Source organism: Pelodiscus sinensis, chromosome 3 (assembly GCF_052426305.1).
Source record: "Pelodiscus sinensis isolate ZL-2025 chromosome 3, ASM5242630v1, whole genome shotgun sequence".
NCBI lineage: Eukaryota > Metazoa > Chordata > Testudines > Trionychidae > Pelodiscus > Pelodiscus sinensis.
In genome coordinates, this window is record NC_143054.1 from 66369848 (window position 1) to 66389382 (window position 19535).

Below are 19535 nucleotides of genomic sequence, written 5' to 3' on the forward strand. Positions count from 1 at the left end.
ACTGGGTCCAACTTTTCTAGTACTAATGAAACAGTGACTTTATAACAAAAGAGGAGAAAAACGCAATTAATCTGAAAAGATAAAAAACCAAGCAATGTATTAAAAACAAAAGTCTGCTAAAATCTTTGAACTATTTTGTTCCTACAAACTGAGCCAAAATGATGTAATTAGTACGAAACACTTCAGATAATAGGAGCCTTGACCTCAATTCTGCAACGTTCATTCTTTAAATCTGAAGTTAATATCTGAAGCCTTATAAACATTACCATACCGTAAGTTTGTGCATCATAGGATTCAGTGCCTTGTTTAATGTGTTCAAATGCATCTGCTTCTTCCACATTTTGATCAGGCTGAGTTGTATTCTGCTTGGATTCACTGCTAGATTCTAGGGTTCTGAGTCGCTTGTGGACGTGTTCGCTGTGGTCCCCCATTGAGCGCTCATTGTCAGCCTGACCAGGTTTCCTCTTAAAACTCTGAAAATGGCAAATCAACAGCAGGTACTTTTGAAAAGCATGGTGGAATCTGATCAGTAAGTTATGAACCAGAGTAGACAAGTCATTTAGTCTAGGCTCAAGGGAGCCGACTGACTCAGTGGGTCCCTGGGTGAAATGGGGATGCTCACAGAAGGGGTGGGGCCTTGGGCAGAAGGGGCAGAGCCAGGGCAGCCAGCCCTCCATACCTCACAGAGTGCCTCCCCCATTCCTCAGAGCCATGTGGAGTACTTTGGAGGTTGATATTAAAAGCCTGAGGCTCTGGCCACTGCTAGGAACCCCCAGGCTCCTTTGACTCACTGGGCCCCAGTGCAGTTGCCCTCTCCCCCACCCCAACCCTACTGGCAAGCCTGTCTAGGCTATTTGGTATGGCATGTTAGAAATTAATTTTTACTGCTATAATTTGCAAGACAAAGGAACCTGTGTATTTTTTTGGCTTTGTTTCTGAGAAGCCAACCGTGCCATTAAGTTGGATTCATGGCCTTCTGATTGATTTGCATCAGCAGCTCCACTCCCATGTTCCTAAAAGACAGAAGGCCAAGAGGAAAAAACAAACATTCACCTATTATTCATCTGACTTTTAAGAAAGTTGTTACAAGAACTAGGTTTAAATGCTTCAGCAGTTATTGTACAAAAATTCTAGAAACTAAATGGGATTAAAGGGATGACTTTTTATTTTACACAAATGAGCTATGGCTGAGCCGAACTAAGTTCTGAGGAATAAAAATAAGAGCATGTGTATATGTACTATTTATGTAGCATGTAGCCAATACACAATTTCCTGGATGAAGAATTAGTATAAACATCCCCCAACTGCCTGGGAGTCATTTGAAGAAACTGCAGATAAATTAATCTAGATAAACCCAGACTCAAATTTTCCATACCTAATATTGCCTCTTGCTTGTAATTTGTCACTAACTGTATTTAAATTAGTTTATACGCAAGCACTCTCCCTATTAGAAAGCCCTTTAAAGTAGGGAAGCTCTGCATGCTGCCCCTGCTTCCAGGGCTGGCCCTGCATGTTCCATTGGCTGGGAAGTGTGGCTAACGAGAGTTGAGGGGGTGACACCTGTTGGTAGCTCACACTATGCAGAGCCACCTGGCCCCTCAGCAGAAGAGAGTCAGACATGATGGGAGCTACACAATATCCAGGGAGTCTGCCTTTGCCCTACTGTGATGCTGACTGGGAGTTACATCTCAAGTGAGGTGGCCTGTCTGGAGCCTGCACCTCAACCCTCAACTCCAAAGTTGAAACCCTTCTGCATGCTAATTCCCTCCCAAATCCTGCACCTCTAAACCGCATCCCATATCTCAACCCTCTGACCCACCCCAGAGCCTAACCCTCCCAGCCAGAGCCTGCATCACCTCCCTCATCCCCTTAGGCCCCAGCCAAGAGCCCCTTCCTGTGCTTGTTAGGCCTCAGTTGGAGCACTGTGTCCAGTTCTGGGCACCACATTTCAAGAAAGATGTGGAGAAACTGGAGAAGGTCCAGAGAAGAGCAACAAAAATTATTCAAGGTCTAGAAAACATGAACTATGAGGGAAGACTGGAAGAATTGGGCTTGTTTAGTTTAGAAAAGAGAAAACAGAGTGGACATGATAGCAGTTTTCATGTGTCTAAAAGGGTGTTACAAGGAGGAGGGAGAAAAATTGTTCTCCTTTGGTCTCCGATGATAGGACAAGCAGCAACGGGCTCAAATTGCAGCAAGGGAGGTTTAGGTTGGACATTAGGAAAAATTTCCTAACTGTTGGGGTGGTTAAACACTGGAATAAATTGCCTACGGAGGTTGTGGAATCTCCATCTCTGGACAGACATCTATCAGGGATGATCTAAATGGTGCTTGGTCCTGCTGTGAGGGCAGGGGACTAGACTTGATGATCGCTTGAGGTCCTTTCCAGTTCTAGTGTTCTATGATTCCTGTTCCCCAATCTCTTCATCCCAATCCATATCTCCAGATGGACTCCTTACTTCCTCCTGTGCCTCAACTTCCTGTTGCATCCAGGAGCCTCCTCCCACACACTGAACCCCCTATTTCTGGCCCCATTTGAACCTAGGGGGATCGCCAAGCCTTTGACCGCCTCAACCCTGGAGGGACTGTAGTGAACCCCAACTGAGGTTTTTCTGTGAATCAATGGCCCCTGGTAGAAAAAAGGTTCCCTACCCCTGCTTTAAACAGTATTTGTTCTGTTTTATATATGCATAAGGAAGCATTCTGATTAATTTCAAGTTAGATTCCCTAAATATTAATGACAAGGACAAAACACTTCTAAGATATAATTCCCAAATTTCTTGTTTGTAAAGCATTTAACAAAATCAGAACTCCATTAAAATTCAACTATGATATCTCCATGTATTTCACCTCTTTAGACTGGTCTTTCTCTGAAGCTGCTCCAGCCAGCTCAACAGCACTGTCACACTGTAGATTTTCTTCTCCTGTCTGCCCATATGCTTCATGTTCCATTCGGTCTACAGATTCAGGTAACTGCTCATCCTTCTCCAGAGTATTTTCATCCTCTTCTTCCTGAAAGTAATACCAAATACAGCTCTAGCATTCCAAAAATGTAGGAACATGGTCATCATGGTGCAATGAGCTAGTTTAGAAATAAGCAACCACTATTTTAGCTCAGTGGGGAATCATATTTCTCCCACAAATTTAAAAAAGGCTCTACAGGTGATGCTTACAATTATAGACTGGTGAGTCTAACATCAACACTGGGAAAAGTAGTTGAAACTATAGTAAAGAATAAAATTATCAGATACACAGATGAACATAATTTGTTAGTGGAAAGTCAACATGGATTCTGTAGAGGGAAATCATGCCTTACTAATCTGCTAGAGCTCTTCGAGGGGGTAAACAAACGTGGATAAGGGGGATCCAGTGGATATAGTGCACTTAGATTTCCAGAAAGCCTTTGACAAAGTTCCTCACCAAAGGCTCTTAAGTAAAGTAAGTTGTCATGAAGGTCCTCTCATGGATCAATAACTTGTTAAAAGACAGGAAACAAAGGGTACAAATAAATGGTAAATTTTCAGAATAGAGAGAGATAACTAGAGGAGTCCCCCAAGAGTCCATATTGGGATCAATCCTATTCAACTTATTTATAAATGACCTGGAGAAAGGGGTAAACAGTGAGATGGTAAAATTTGTAGATGACACTAAACTGCTCAAGATAGTTAAGACCAAAGCAGACTGTGAAGAGCTTCAAAAAGATCTCATCAAACTAAGTGACTGGGCAACAAAATGGTAAATGAAATTTAATGTTGATAAATGTAAAGTAATGCACATTGGAAAAAAGAATCCCAATTATATATACAATGTGATGGGGACTAATTTGGCTGCAACTACTCAAGATAAGAGATTTTGGAGCCCTTGTGGATAGTTCTCTGAAAATATCCATGCAGTGTGCAGTGGCAGTCTGAAAAGCAAATAGAATGTTAGGAATCATTAAAAAAGGGATAGAGAATAAGACAGCAAATATCTTATTGCCTCTATATAAAACCATGGTACGCCCACATCTTGAATGCGGAGTACAGATGTGGTCGCCTCATCTTAAAAAAAAAGGGGGGGGGCACTGGAAAAGGTTCAGAAAGGGGCAACAAAAGTGATTAGGGGTTTGGAAAAGATCCCATATGAAGAGAGATTAAAGAGACTAGGACTTTTCAGCTTAGAAAAGAAGAGACTAAGGGGGGATATGATAGAGGTCTATAAAATCATGACTGGTGTGAAAAAAACTGAAAAAGGAACAGTTATTTATTTGCTCCCATAACATAAGAACTAGGGGTCACCAAATGAAATTAGTAGGTAGCAGGTTTAAAACAAACAAAGGAAGTTTTTCTTCATACAGTGCAGTGTCAACCTGTGGAACTCCTTGCCAGAGGATGTTGTGAAGACCAGGACGTTAACAGGGATCAAAAAAGAACTAGATAAATTCATGGAGGTTAGATCCATCAATGGCTATGAGCCAGGATGGGTAGGAATGGTGTCCGTAGCCTCTGTCAGAGGCTGGAAATGGATGACAGTAGAGGATCATGTGATGATTACTTGTTTTGTTCACTCCCTCTGGGGCACCTGGCATTGGCTACTGTTGAAAGACAGGATACTGGGCTAGATGGACCATACTGGGCTAAGTATGGCCATTCTTATTATATTCTCATGTACACAATGTCATGGGAATTTTGTTTGGGTGTTTCTGGCACTGTTGCCAAAGGAGGGAAAAATCATAAGCCTCTTAATGGAGAAGTAAAAGTTGTTATTCTTCAAATAAAGGACAATTCCTCTGCTAAGTTTTATTAAAAGAACCCCTGATGTCCACATAGAGTAAAAACATGTTTTTTAACCTGAGGTTGAAGGCCTTGGTCAGCAGCTGGGATTTTTTTCTCTCTCTCCTCTTCAGCAGATTCTTTATCTTCTGTCAGTGGTTGTATTTCCTCCTCTTCATTTTCCTTAGAGTCTTCTGTATTGCCTTCTTCTTGGTCATCAGGTTCTTCCCCCATTTCTCCTTCCCCCTCTGCATTATCTTCAGAGGTGCCTCCTTCAGCTAGCTCTGGATCTTTGGCTTTATCTCCAGTATCATCTTCATCTTTATCTTTATCTTCTCCTCCCTTATCTTCTCCATTTTCAGTCTCCTCTAAATCCATAGGCTTTTCTTCGATCTCAAAAGGATTTTCCTCTTCTGAATTAAAAGATAAGAAATGGACATAAAACTTTCAGCAAACAGAGACAATCTAATTGGAAGAAAAAAGGCCAGTGCTTCAAAATCCTAACAGGAAAAAATATAGTATCCCTTTATATGGGAAATCACAGATTCTGCATACAAGTCACTTGTGTCCTCCCTATGAAATACAACAAGTATTAATGTAAGTGCCCATCAGAGTCTATTCGTATTAACTAGGCCTAATCTAAGTATTTTTAGCATTAATAGACTTTATTAAGTACAAATAGTTGGAGGTACTACAGAAAGCACAGAGAATGCAGCAGCTGGGCAATTTAACAGTCCTAGAGAGGCTGCTGAATTCATCACTACTCAATGAGCTTTTGGAATAAATTAAATGAAACACGTGGTTTATGAGAGGAAAATCTATTCCATATAGGTGATGGTATGGAATACAGACTCTCATCCAGCCCTACTGTTTGATTCCTGATGCCAAAACATACTAACTATTAGGTACAGGGCGTTACTGCTATAAGTCACCTTGGCATACATCCACCTTGCACTAAAGTTGACGACACTTGTAGGGAACTGATGCTTTATAAGTCCTCCCATTCCCCGCTCTTATGTTGTGCAAAAAAACAAACAAACCCACAACCACCCAATTTGTACAAATGGAAGTCAGCGGCAGGAAAAAAATTCCCCTCTAAGTTTTTTGGAACATATCTTGAACTTATAGCGAGGACGGCCTGAAAAGCTACCAATGTTGGGGTTGTTGTGCATCCAATTTTCTTATAAAGGATCTTTTCTCCTCAAACTCCTCCCTCTTTGTCTCTACAGACACCCAGCAGAGAACTGAATGATTTCTTAGTTGGCACCTTCTTCATCTTTGTCCTCATCGCTCTTCTCTCCATTCTCTAAGTTCAGGTCATCTGGAAGGTCCAAAGCTTCAGGTTCAGGCTGCTTCTCTTGTTTACCATGATAGGGATCCACCTCATTCTCATCATATTCACGCTGAAAACCAGAAGAAAAAAGCAACATATTGTAAGTAGAGAGAAAGAGGAAAAGGGATAAAAAGCCATTTCTGTAGAACATGGAGATACATATATGGCACATAAAATTTTGAATTCAAAATGGTGAATACTAATGTCTACTTATTAATTTCTAGGCCAGCCTGAACAGTGGGTTTGAAATTGCACTAAAGCAGCATATGCTTTTTGGTGAAAAGCACTACATTCTCTAACAAGATTCATTCCAGCATTCATTGTTACCATTTCTGCTAAATAAGGTGATGCTTGTCCTCAATAAATAAATAAAGCTGCCCTCAGGAATTCTTTCATATGTTTTCAAAGACTCAGTGGGTATGTATCTGCCCTCCTCAATTAATAGGCGCTGCCTGCTACATCTTTTCTACATTACGCACCCCTGATGTCTGTTCTAGATCTATCTGGTAAGCAGAGAGGGAAGCTGAAGAAAAATATTTACCCACTATACTGTCTTCTTCTTTAAGCCTCTCTCTGCTAATCAATCCTTTCTGTCCCCAAACATGATGCCACTGTGTTTAGAATATAATTTTTATTGCTCAAAGTCTTGAAGCAGGATCAGCCAGCCATCTCTATTTCAGACCACTAGGATGCATATCCATAGTTTGATCTGGCATTGATGGGTTTTTGAAGACAAACAATTTACAGATAAAGAAATTCTGTCACAAAAACTCAAGATTACAGAGTTGCATTTCAACTCTTGTTTACTTAATTATTTATTTTTAAGCCTTATAGCAAATGCACTTGGGCTCCTGTACTTAATTTCCAAGGACAAAAGAGACAGAAGGTTAAATCAGGGGTCAGAAGTGATGTGCCGAGATTTAACTTATTCACTTCTATTACAGGCCTGTATGCCATTGATACCTTTTAAAGTCAATAATAGTCCTACTTGCAACAGCTTCATTAATGAATCAATTAAGATGCAGATCATACCATTTTAGTAACACAGGATTTAAAAAAATCATTAAGATCAGAGTTTTAAATATCCTCAACACTCCAAAAAAAATCTCTTAAAAGTATCTTTTTCTTTCTTACTTTGGAATACACAAGCTTAATTCTTGGCTTCATCACAGACTTCTTGAATGAGCTCAGGTAAGCCCCCAAGGGTACTTCTACACTACAGCTGGAGGTGTAAGTTACAGCTCAAGGAGACATACACATACACTACCCTTAGCTGAGCTAGTGCACTGATGGTACTGCACTGAAGTTAAAAACTCGCTGCTGTAAGGTGTGGAGCATATACACCTCCTGGTAGCACTAAGGGGAGCTGAAGATGCACCCGAGTGTCTGAGTACAACACTGAGCTGGTTGAAATTTTTAAAGCTTTTTTTCTTTTAGGGAGCAGGAAAAGACTCTGTTCTAAAACAAAATGGTGACAGTTTGGGATGAGACAGTTGTCAAAATGGTTCCTTTTGTGTAAAAATGTCACGCCTTTTCACTAACTCAATCTTCAAAGACTTTTATAACTAGTTAGTGCCAGTCTTTGGAGGGGCTTTTTGTAAAGGAAAAATTTCACTAACTTCTTTGGGAGGAGTGGGGGGAAATAGAAAAGATGTGGGACATTTTAAAAAGGGGAAAAATGGGTCAATTTGGCACACTTTGAAATGAAAATGAATTCTAAGTTAATACTTTGTTTTTCCCCTCTGAAAATAGGTCATCATAATTCAGTCAGTTCTGGTAACAGGGAAAAATCGTGAATTATGCTTTTGTTGACATCAGAGCCTTTAGCTTTGTTTTTAAGATCTAGAGGCAGATATACAGAGGTATTTGGGTGCCTAAAGAGGCAGACACATGCCTAACCTGCTTTGCATGCCACAAAACACCAGACCTCCAACTCCCATTAAAAGTCAAATGAAAATAAATGCAATTTCCATTAGGCACCAATCTGTCTCTTCATCTGAAGGGGGCTGTGTCCATGAAAGCTCATGATACCATCTACTTGTTTTGTTAGTCTCTAAGGCGCGGCAAGACTATTAGTCTGTAACTGGAAAAACTTAAACAACAAACATGGCTACCCCTCTGAAGCTTTTGTCTCTTTAGATGTTTGTAAATCTAAGCCATTAACACCTCCTTATCTTGCTGCTCCTTTCAAGCATGGAGCAGCTCTGTTTAGCAACTGCTTGATAACTCTCCCGCCCTCTGCCCAATTAGCTGAACTCCCTGCCTGTAGCAGGCTTTGAAGCTCAAGCAGCAGGGCAGGCTCCCTGCTACATGAGGCAGGGGCAGGACTAAGCTCCCACCTACGTGCTAATGAAAATCAGCTCGTGTGCCACTGATGTCCTGGGTTAAATAAACAGGGCTCAACAGTCTTTGTAATCTACTCGCCCGTGGTGAGAAGATTACATCCCGGAAGAGCCGGGTTCAGGCGATCTGCGCATGAATTGTGAGAGAAAAATTTCTGAATAGAGAAGCACTCTGTTGATCATCAAAACTTCACTGCAAGTTAGTGATAGTATTAGCTATCTAACTATTAGATAGCTATTAGCCAGGATGGATAGGAATGGTGTCCCTAGCCTCTGATTGTCAGAATGTAAAAATGGTCATATTCGATCAGACCAAAGGTCCATCTAGCTCAGTATCCTGTCTGCTGAGAGTGGCCAACAGAACACGGAATCATCAAGCAATTCCTCTCCCGTCACCCATTCCCAGCCTCTGACAGTGGCTAGGGAGAAGCTGGAAATGGGTGACAGTAGAGGGTCACTTGATGATTATCTGTTCTGTTCATTCCCTCTAGGGCACCTGACATTGGCCACTTTCTGAAGACAGGATACTGAGCTAGATGGACCTTTGGTCTGATCCAGTATGGCTGTTCCTATGTTCATCACTTAGTAATTTGAAGTAAGACTTATGTAAGCAATCTCTGACTTTTGGCACAATAGAATATGTATAGTATATTGAATGTGTGTTATTTTATCACCAAGATATAGTACCCTTGAACCTCTTTAATCTGGCAATCTTGGGAAATAGATTATACCAGATTATGGCACCCCAGCCATGTGGGGGTCCAAATCATGGGTCCAAATCATGGGTCAGACACCCAGATTAAGGAGGTTCAAGAGTATAATTTTTGGCACGGTCCTTCAATTACTAAATAAAAACCACTTCTGCTCCATTATGCATTGTGCGGAGAACTTGAAGTGTTTTAACAGCAGGTCAGTATTCCCATGCACAAAATAAATGGCTTGTAACGATCTTGGTATTTTTTTAAACTAGGCTAGCCATTTATTATTTATTTTAAAAATACATTTTATATATTACTGGCTGTTTAAAAAATGTCATTACAATCCTTAGCATAGTACAATGTTACAGGTTTCTGAAGGCCCTGTAAAGTACAACCCTCTTACTGCTGTTTTAAAACCTTTTTACCTCATCTATTTGTTCGTGAATTTTCTCTTTGTTTTCACCATCCTCTGCTTGCTCCTGTTTTTCTTCATCCTTAGATGGCTTCTTTTTATCACTTTTATTGCCTGTATCTAAGCTGTCATCTTTTGCAACAAGTTCGGAATCACTCTGAGTTTGGAAACAAAAAATCCAAAAATTGATTATGCAAAATACCAAGTTGAAGTTTGTGTAATTACATGGCTATATGTCCCACAGGAAAAAAATGAAACACATTTAGTAAATACTCAAACTATCCCTTTCTAAGGCCAGAGCCTACTACATAAGCGGTTACCTTCTTCAATTAATGTGCAACATTACTACAGACATGATTGACTTGCCCACACTCAGCAAGCATGGACAACCTAGACAATAAGTTCAGGGACACTTGGGACATTTGGTTCAGGTTGATTTAATTCACTTGGGCATTTTTTGTACTGTGAGTTTGCAACTCACCATATCATGCTACAACTATGAGGATCAGTTTTTCCCATGGCTGGTCAGGAGAGGCTAAACTCTTGAAGACCAACTCTGAAGAATAGGGAGAAATCTCAATTTGCTGAATTAGGGGAAAAAACCCAACCCCTTAGTGCAGGGGTGGCCAACCCATTACGGGCAAAGAGCCAGAGGGGAGGGGAGGCAGGGGGGAAGGGAAGGGGAAGAGTTGTTGGGGGGGGGGGGAAAAAAAAAAGCAGCAGCCCCCAGCCATGTTTGGTCGAGCAAAAAAACCGCCCCTTTCAGAAATGTGGTTAAAGGCTTTTTGGCCACATCAGGCTCCCACCGGCCGCCGCCAACTTGAAGATGCCATTTTGAATGGCCATGCCGGGCGGCTCCCCTGCCCCAGTGAGCTCAGGGAGCCAGGGGCCGTTTTCAGGGGTGCTGGGGCGACTTCACGAGCCATGGGGGCGACTTGCGGGGCGAGTGGAGGGAAGAGAAGAATGAGGCTCATAAGCCGCAGGTTGGCCATGGCTGCCTTACTGCCTCCATTTTACACACCCTCTCATTTGAAGGGAGAATTTAACTAGTCCCTTGCTTCATATCAAGTCTCATGCTTTAGGTCACATTGAGGTTGTACATAACATAATAATATCTTATTTCTATTCCTTTTGATCTCCTTTTGTTCCTTTTTACCTCATCCATTCCTGGTCCAAATTCTTCTGTTTTATTGTCTTCATTGGCATCGTCCTCTTCCTCATCATCGTCATCACCCCAGAGCCTCTCATCCAGTTTATCAGCTTCAGCATCACCAAGATTTCCCATCTGCTTATCTAGCTCTTCATCATCATCTGATTTCTCACTGTCTTCTGTGTATGACACCACAATTCAATGGAACATGTCACAACTCTGATTCTATCAAACTACTATAATAATTTATTTATATAAATAAAATAAAATCACTATAGCAGTTTGAGAGAATATATATCTATCTCTAACTTTACTCTGAAAAAGCACTAAAAGATAGCATCTTGCTATTCAAACATGAAGCATGTTCAGAAGCAGCTGGGGATTCTATGTACAGTTGATCTATTAAGGCAAGACAATTTTGCAAAATCTATTCTACACAAGTTTGATTACAATATGTTGTTGCACAGCAAGCATGTGCTTTGCTGCAGAGTTTTAATTAAATTAAATTTGTTAATGACTTATTACAAAACATTGTAGAATCAGTTTCCCACCCAAAAACGTTAGCTCTGTTTTCCTAAGTGACATACAAAAGTCAATTACCGTCTATTTCTCCTGTACAAATGTATTAAAGCGTTGCTGAATATTATAATTTACTGAAATACTCATTGCTGAAAGACATCTAAAGTCATTAGCTCATCTGTAGCACTGTGATGGGTCATTTGATAATAGGAAGGATGACCCATTCATTTCTTCCAGTAAAGTTGGCTGTGGTTTAAGTTTTGTAACTGATTTATTACGGTTTATACTTGAATATTTCTATTCTACCATTAAACTTGGTTTAACGGTATCTATATGTTTTGCTATGTCAAAGTTACTAAATTAGTCAAACACATTTCTAGAAACAATCAGATTTCCTTAATGAAAGAAACAAACCCTTCTTGTCCTGTTCCCCATCATGCATTTTCCCTTCAAAGTCCTCTGACATTTCAATTGCATTATCCTCTCCTTCAATCTCTGGTTTGGAGTCTGGATCCTCTTTCTCCTTTTCTTGATCTTTTTGGTAGGTGTCTTCCACCTGGATTATTAAATCAACAGTTACAACAGGATTGTTTTCAAAATTAATGTTTATTTGACACTATCTTGACAATTACAATTACAATATGTAATTGTAATTATTTTTACCTTGATATCAAAAAAATCTTTTGTAACTATTGTTCCTTGAGATGTGTTGCTCATGTCCATTCCATTGTAGGTTGTGTGCTCGCCACATGCATGGGTGCCAAAAGCTTTTTCCCCTCAGTGGTATCCATAGGAAACTGACTCTGGCACCCATTGGAGTGGCACATGTATGTGCTGGTATGAGGGGCACTACCAGCTTTCCCCTCACCCAGTTCCTTCTTGCTGTAACTCTGACAGAAGGGAAGGAGGGTGGGCATAGAATAGTATGAGCAATATATACTGAAGAACAACAGTTACAAAAGGTAACTGTTTTTGCTTTTTTTCTTGCTTGCTCATGTCTATTCCATTATAGATGATTCCCAAGCAGTATCTCTGGAGGCAGGTAGGAGTTCAAAGATGGACTGTAACACAAGCTCTGTCAAAGCCAGCATCATCTTTGGCCTACTGGGTGATGGAATAGCATGATCTGAAAATGTGTACTAATGACCATGTTGCAGCTGTGCAGATGTCCTCAACAGGGACATGTGCCAGGAAGGTGGCCAGTGATGCCTGATCCCCTGTGGAAAGAGCCATCACTATCTGTGAAAGCAAAGTCTGCTCTATCTGGTAGCAATTATGGGTGCAGGTGGTGATCCAGGTTGAAATCATCTAAAGACCCTTGGAAGCCCTTCATCCTTTCAGCCACTGCTGCGCAGATCTGTGAAATGGGTCGGCGCCATTCCAAATACAAGGCCAGAGCACACTTGATACCAAGGGTGTTGCAGTCTGTGAGGGGGAATCAGTCCATTCCGCCTGCCCAGGCCTCTGCTCACGGGGCGTTTCCCCTCTGGAACCCTTCTGGTCACGTATGTCTCTTCGCCACACTGCCCTCTGGCAGTGCCCAAGTCACTCGCTCTGAGCCCCCCCTTCCGGGGGTTTTGGTGTCTCTTCAGCAGGCCTTGCCGCAGGCCTAGCAGGCTGGCCGGTCGGCTGTCCGAGCGCCTTGGCCCAGTCTGACTCTCTAGCCCTGCCCTAGCTCCAGAGAGCGTCCTGCTCCCTCGGCAGCCAGGCTCACACTCCCCGGGGCTGAAGCAGCCCTCCTCTTTTATAGCTCCCAGCTAGGCCTTAATTGGTCAACGCCGCCCAGCTGGGCTGAACTCCCCGGCCCTGCTCCAGGCTGGGGTTTGGCTCTTAAAGGGCCAGTACAGGGCAGCTGCCCTGTTACACAGACGCCTCTTCTTGTTGGAAGTGTGAGGCTTTGGACAGAATACCAGAAGGAAAATGTCCTCGAAATGGCCAAAGCCATGGCCCTGGCTATGGCATCTGCCATATCTGAGGCTGCCTGAGAGGCCACCCTTGCCACTCTCTTCCCCTCAACAAGAACTCCTTCCTGGGCTCCCCTGTCAGTGAGTCCACAAATCTGGCCATAGACTGCTAAATGTTACAGTCATAACAGCTAAGTAGAGCCTTGTGATTGGCCTCTCTCGATAGTAGGCTGGCAGTCAAATACATTTTTCTGCCAAAAAGATTGAGCTTCTTTGCATCTTGTTCTTAGGGGTCAAACCTGGTTGCCCTTGGCTTTTGCGTTCATTGTCCGCCAATACTACTGGCTAGCTTGGGAAGAGGTGAGTATACTATAAAGGTATTCAAAACCTTTGGCCGGCACATATTTCCTCATTGCGTGCTTGGAGATGGTGGACAGAGTGGAGGGAATCTGCCACAAGAGCTTGATCAGTTTTACCATTCCCCCATGAACAGGTAAGGCCACCTCAGAGGAGTCGGGCACATAAAATGTTGAATAAAGAGGGTTCTGACAATTATGGGCCTCTAATCCCAGGTTTGCTGCTTTCCTTTTAAGTAGCTATAGGTGAGCTTTTACAGCATCCTGAAGAACTGTGTGGGAAGACCCTGCTACTGCTTCATCAGGTGACGAGGATAAAGAGATGGGACCAGGTTGGGCAGACAACTCTGCTTCCCCTCTTTGGAATCCTGCTCTGATTCTTCCTCTGAATCAGAGGGTGGGCAGGAGACTATTGCTGATCATTTCTCAGATGACCCTGAGACTTACCAGTGAACAAGCTTCCACATCTGAGGAAACCTCCAAGGATTCCAGAACTGCCACTGTCCCAGCTACTGGCTCTGAGGCAATGCACTCACTGGCAGTGCTGGGGGTGGGAGGGAGGGAGGTGGAGGGAGGGAGACGGATGACTCCAGATGCCCCGGCAGGTAACCTTGGCTCACAGGCAATGCACTTTTCCTGTTGTTTGAGTGTAAGGTGGAGGAAATTTGTCTTGTGGACCAAAGCAGTACTGCCGTCACCTATCTGCCCTTTCCATGCTTGCTGTCCCCACATCCTTTTCTTGGGGACTGCTGCTGAAATGTCACATGCTTCATGATCTGAGAATGGTTTTTCTCCATTGACCTGGAACAAAAGTGGGGAGACCTTCATCTCAACTCTGGAGACAAGCCTCTGAAGACCTGTACTGGCAACCTGGAGATCATCTGGAGACTGGTATCCGGACTCAAGGAATCAGTGCTGTGGGTCTGGAAAGCAACATGGACACTCAGAGGACTGGTGGTGGGCCTATGGTGGCTGGTGATGCACCTCTGGGGCTCTGTACCAGACAGCTGGTGATCAGTGCTGGAATCCTAGGCAGTGGAGCTGGGAACTCTGGCAGGTAAGCTGACTTGTACTGGAGGACTGGTGATGCTGTTCTGGAGAGCATTGGCGGGACTGTCACCTGAAATGGTGCTGGGGAGCAGTGCCGGATAGACTGGGACTACTTAAAGAGCTTCAGGGCACATTTTCCCTTAGAACAGGAAACCTTACTGGCAGGAGTCAGCAGCACCAGAAGGGATAATTGAGGCCTGGCATGCCTCTGATGTGGAAAGCACTACCAGGTGTTGGATGCTCCTGCCACTTTCTGGAGTGGTATGCAAGTCTTGGAGGAGGCTTGACAGCTCTGTAGATGCTTGAGACTGGCTATGGTCTGGAACGAGTGAGCTGCCCTGTGGAGGTCTTCATCTCTAGCTCTCCTTCTCCTTAAGGGACACCGGAGACTGCTCTCCCAGGCTTTTTCTGCTTCTTAGCTGGCATTGGGGAGGGAGACCAGCCCCAGTTCAAGGTTGGTGCTGGCAGCATGCTGTGCACTAGTGCAGCAGTGCTCGGGATGGAGTTTAATCTGGCTGGCTCAGAAACCAGTGTGAGGACAGAAGACACCTTAAGGAACAAGTGAAGCCAAATGCCCTGCTCTTTTTTGGTGCATGGCTTGAAACTTACATAAGTGACACCTGTTGCTCACATGGCTTCCCCCAAGCACTTCAGACAGCTTAGGTGGGAGGATCGCTGATGCGTATAGTTTTTTTACAATGGTCACAACGTTTAAAGCCCGGAGATCAAGGCGTGTCCCATCCCTGGACTAAGTGCTGTAAGAGACTAACAAACTATTTCTACACTACACACTAAGCTCTGGTCTACACTAGGGTGTATTTCAAAATAACCCCCCTTAGATCAAATTTGTAAGTGAAGCATTCACAGCTTATTTAAAAACCTGTACACCTGCTTTCCTTGGGGAATAATGCTAATTTCAAAATAGTTAATTCGAAATAGCAGTGGTGTGGACACTCTGGTGCCGCTATTTCAAAGTAGCTACTTCCCACCGCAATTCAAACTAACTACTCCCCAGTGCTTCCTGGGACTTCAAGTCAAGGTAGCATGTCCACATTAACAGTGCCTGCCTCAGACTAATTTCAAGGCTTCCGCATAGTGGGGAAGCTATTTTGATTTTGTAAAATTGAGAATTAAGTCAAATTTAGTTATTTCAAAATAGTTTCCTTGTGTAGACGTGCCCTAAGGGAACTATTAAAAATTATACCAAAAACATTTCTAACAACTATATACAATAGAATGAAAAACAGAAAGAGTGGAAAAAGTAAAGCTTGCTGAGGCAGGGGAACATTCCAGAGCCATCACTGGTCATAGGAAGGAACCGGGGAGAGGGCTGTGGGAAAAGAGAAAGCTGGAAGAACCTCTAATACTGATCAGACCTTCCTTGTCCATCACCCTCAGGACCGGAGTCAACCCAAACAATGGAGTTTGCCGGACTAGGGGAGGTCAAGGCTCCCTACCTGGCTGTAGGCTCTGCTTCCAAGTGGGGCTGCCCGCTGCTTCCAGCCCTCCACTGGGCACACCTGGCTGGGGCTGCATCCCCACACCACACCACACCAGCCTTGGAAAGGGACTAGCCCCACCCCCTCCAGCCCCGGCCAGAGCTGCGCCCTCACTGAGGCTGTGCTACCCACTGCACCAGCCTCGACTGGAGCTGTGCTCCTGGCTGCCAGCCCTTGCCAGGGCTGTGCTCTTCACCATGCTGGCCCCAGCGGGGCTCCCCACCATCAGCCAAGCCCAGGTTGTGTTTCTGAACCTGGCCAGCTGGGGCTCTCTAGTCCAACAGTATTTATGGTCCTGCTGGACCACGGATGTTGCTGGACCAGAGAGTCCCGGATTCAGAGGTTCAACCTGTGCTGGCAAAATACATGCCACTCCTGAAGGCACCAGACCCAGTCCCCTATGGACAACACTAAGGGAAAAACTTCTAGCATCAGTGTACATGGTGAGCACGCACACCTACAATGGAACAGATATGAGCAAGTACTCAAAGCAGAACCTGTCTTCTTGACTGGTAGTGCACTCAGTAACATCTCCAACACAACCTATGTATTTTACTTTTCAAAACTTTAAACAAAAAAATTCTCTTTCCATGGTTGTATTAAAAAAGAATAACCAACCTAGATCTATCTTGTTTAGGAGATCTCATGTAAATCAAAATTGCTTACTGCAACTCAAAATATACCAGTACCACAACTACCACATAATCAAAGGTGATATTTGTATGGCAGCCTTGTCATGTTTAAGTATAACAATTACAGGATTGAAGTTATGAATATATTTTCTTTCTGAAATTAAGTCCTTTTCAGTAAAAATGGTCCAAAAAAGAACTTGAAATTAACACAAATGACTTTTGAAGTGCATAGCTATGTATAGGAGCCAAGAATGCTGTTTAAATATTGAGTCTTAGTCGAGTGTAGATTACTTACTCTGAAAAATCAAATGTACAATAAATTCTACTCATGGTAACCAGTGTTAACGTAGATTACACATTTGGTTTGCTATGGCAAATGCTAATCCTCAAAATAAATGTTGATGTCAAATAACAAGCAGCATTTTGTTTCTAGTTGTTTTTGAACCAAAGCACATGCACATACCTGGTCTTCGTTTTCTATTTTGTCACTCACATCCTTCTTGCCTTCTCCATCTCCAATACCACCTCCTTCATAATCATGGAACTCTGTGGCTCCCTCTCCTGCTGCATCCTCCATTAATTCTTTTGGCAGACAAAATCCCTACAAGAGAGAAGCATATTTACTGATAAACAGTCAAAAATAATACTGACAAGATGAAAGATAGGAAAGAATAAGTGATCATTTTAACTAATATACTTTGAAACCTGTTTCTTTATACTGTCCCTATGCCTGCTCCTATAATATTTATTCCTAGAAATGTATATTTGTGAAAATTTGAATAAACCCTAAGTAGAAATCAATTGTTTCATTAGCAATGAAAAACTGAAAAAAATCTCTAAGCAGTCTCACATTTTTTGTTTGTAATCCATGACTGCACTCTGTAAGAATACCATGCTACTACATGCAAACAAGAAATGAACCAGAAAAATCATGAAATCTCTTCAAAAGTCATATTAAAATGGAGAAAGCAAATTTTAGGCATAAGTAAATTCAAACTATACTTACACAATGTGTATATTCACATTTAAACCACTGTAGACTTTTGCCTACATTATCTATGATTGATATCAATCTAATAACGTCTCTAAAGGTTCTTACCTTTTGGGCAAGGTCTGCAAATATTCTAGTCAGAACAGAAAGCAATTTCCCAGTACTTCTGTGAGATGCCAAGGAAACAATGAGGTAGAACAGGATAAGATCTGAATACTTGGAGAGCATGGGCATTAGGCGCACTAGCAAATGGCAAGATTGATTGAAGAACTGCAGATTAAAGACAAGGGGAAAAAGACCTTCCAGTCATAAATCCATCAACATTAAAATGAGTCCTTAGACAGGGTAGCACTACTGAAAACACAGGTAATTAAATCATATGCTGCTTTGACTAAATACTCTGTCTGTACCAAAAATCCAGTTTAGTTTAATATGTGCCTTTTAGAAATTCTCTACCCTGAAAAATTGCATTGTAGCAATTTGTTCTTAAGTTAAGTGACTCATAAAGAACTCAATTTTAAGCTTAGAAAAAAAATACATGAAAATGTTTTTCAGATACACACTTGGGCTATGTCTACACTGGCGGGTTATTGCGCAAGTATGGCCATTCTTGCACAAGAATCTGCAGAGCATCTACACTGCCCATCTGCTCTTGCGCAGGTAAATTTACAATACGGCGTGGTAAAAGGGGGCTCCTTGTGCAAGAGTTACGCTCTTTTTTATCAGGTGTAAGCCCTCTTGCACAGGAGCTCTTGCGCAAGACGGCAGTGTGGACACTCGGCAGGGATTTCTTGCACAAGAAAGCCCTATAGCTAAAATGGCCATCAGAGCTTTCTTGCGCAAGAGAGCATCCACACTGCCATGGGAGCTCTTGTGCAAAGCACCGCGCACATATGGTAGTGTGGACGTTTTCTTGCACAAGACTTCTTGAACAAGAACCCTTGTGCAAGATGTTCTTGCGCAAGAACCCACCAATGTAGACATAGCCTTAGTGTACATATTTTACTTAAATTCCTTCAGTTTCTAGTGCTTTTTCTATCTTTCACATTTCATAAAATCTAAACCGTTCTTTCCCTATAAAAAGTATGGACTTGTCTACAAAGACAGTAAGTTTGTGGCAAGGTGGGATGTAAATCTACTTCACATCAGTCCACATCATTATGCAATGGAAGTTCTGCAATGCACTTTGATTCACCCCGTTTTCACACATCTTTCCAATTTTAAAGATAAATGCTAGTAGAGTGGGTGGTGAGGTGTACATAGTGAATATTTATGAGTCCATATTCAAATCTTCTTCCCTTTGAGACTACAATACAAAAAAGAAAGGGAAGAATGAATTTACCTTGTGTTTGTCTGCTGTGCAATCCTCTCCATAAGATTTCAGTCTTTCCAGGAGTTCTGAAATGGCTGAAATTATTTTCTGCACATGCAGAGAACTCACATCTGCACAGAGGTTTTCATCCAAAAGCTTAGTTAAAAGCCCCGATTTGAGTCTGTCGGTTGAGACCTCCCCCTCTTTGACAGAAGAGCAGAAACACAAAGTTATCAAAAACAGTCTCTAGAATCTCAAAGCAAGAAATCTAGAAATTCCTATCTCTATCAAGCCTTATAGATAGTTCCAATTAGCATTAAATCTGTAATATTCAGTAACAGATGCCACTTAAATGCAGGTGTAATGTAGGTGTGCATAACTTAAGTTCACAGACTTACCATCTTCCTCCAGGGATTTTTCTTCCTCCTTTCCTGCTTCCTGTTTTCTTTCTGTTAAACTCTGGATGGCATAGAGGACAACATGGATGGCAGTTTCTACTTGGTTCGAGAAATGCTCTACAAACTCATCATCTGATTCTTGGTTCCCTTTTGAATCAAAATTGTCAACTTAACATGAGAATGTACTA

The 19535-nt window shown here is 42.4% G+C and overlaps 1 protein-coding gene and 1 long non-coding RNA gene across 2 annotated transcripts in view; one reads left to right on the top strand and one right to left on the bottom strand.

Moving 5' to 3' along the window:
- The window catches only part of LOC142827834 (uncharacterized), a 54341-nt gene that overhangs the window by 20790 nt on the left and 14016 nt on the right, over positions 1-19535 (top strand). The gene's annotated exons all lie outside the window — the stretch shown is intronic.
- The window catches only part of MDN1 (midasin AAA ATPase 1), a 162752-nt gene that overhangs the window by 19310 nt on the left and 123907 nt on the right, over positions 1-19535 (bottom strand). The window contains exons 81-92 of the mRNA XM_075923877.2: positions 19348-19494; positions 18980-19152; positions 17746-17907; positions 17110-17247; positions 11620-11761; positions 10693-10865; positions 9550-9693; positions 6019-6154; positions 4830-5164; positions 2851-3012; positions 912-1013; positions 272-473 (exon numbers count right to left, since the gene is read on the bottom strand). Coding sequence (XP_075779992.2) covers positions 272-473; positions 912-1013; positions 2851-3012; positions 4830-5164; positions 6019-6154; positions 9550-9693; positions 10693-10865; positions 11620-11761; positions 17110-17247; positions 17746-17907; positions 18980-19152; positions 19348-19494 — 2016 coding nt within the window. The remainder of the gene's footprint in view (positions 1-271; positions 474-911; positions 1014-2850; positions 3013-4829; positions 5165-6018; positions 6155-9549; positions 9694-10692; positions 10866-11619; positions 11762-17109; positions 17248-17745; positions 17908-18979; positions 19153-19347; positions 19495-19535) is intronic.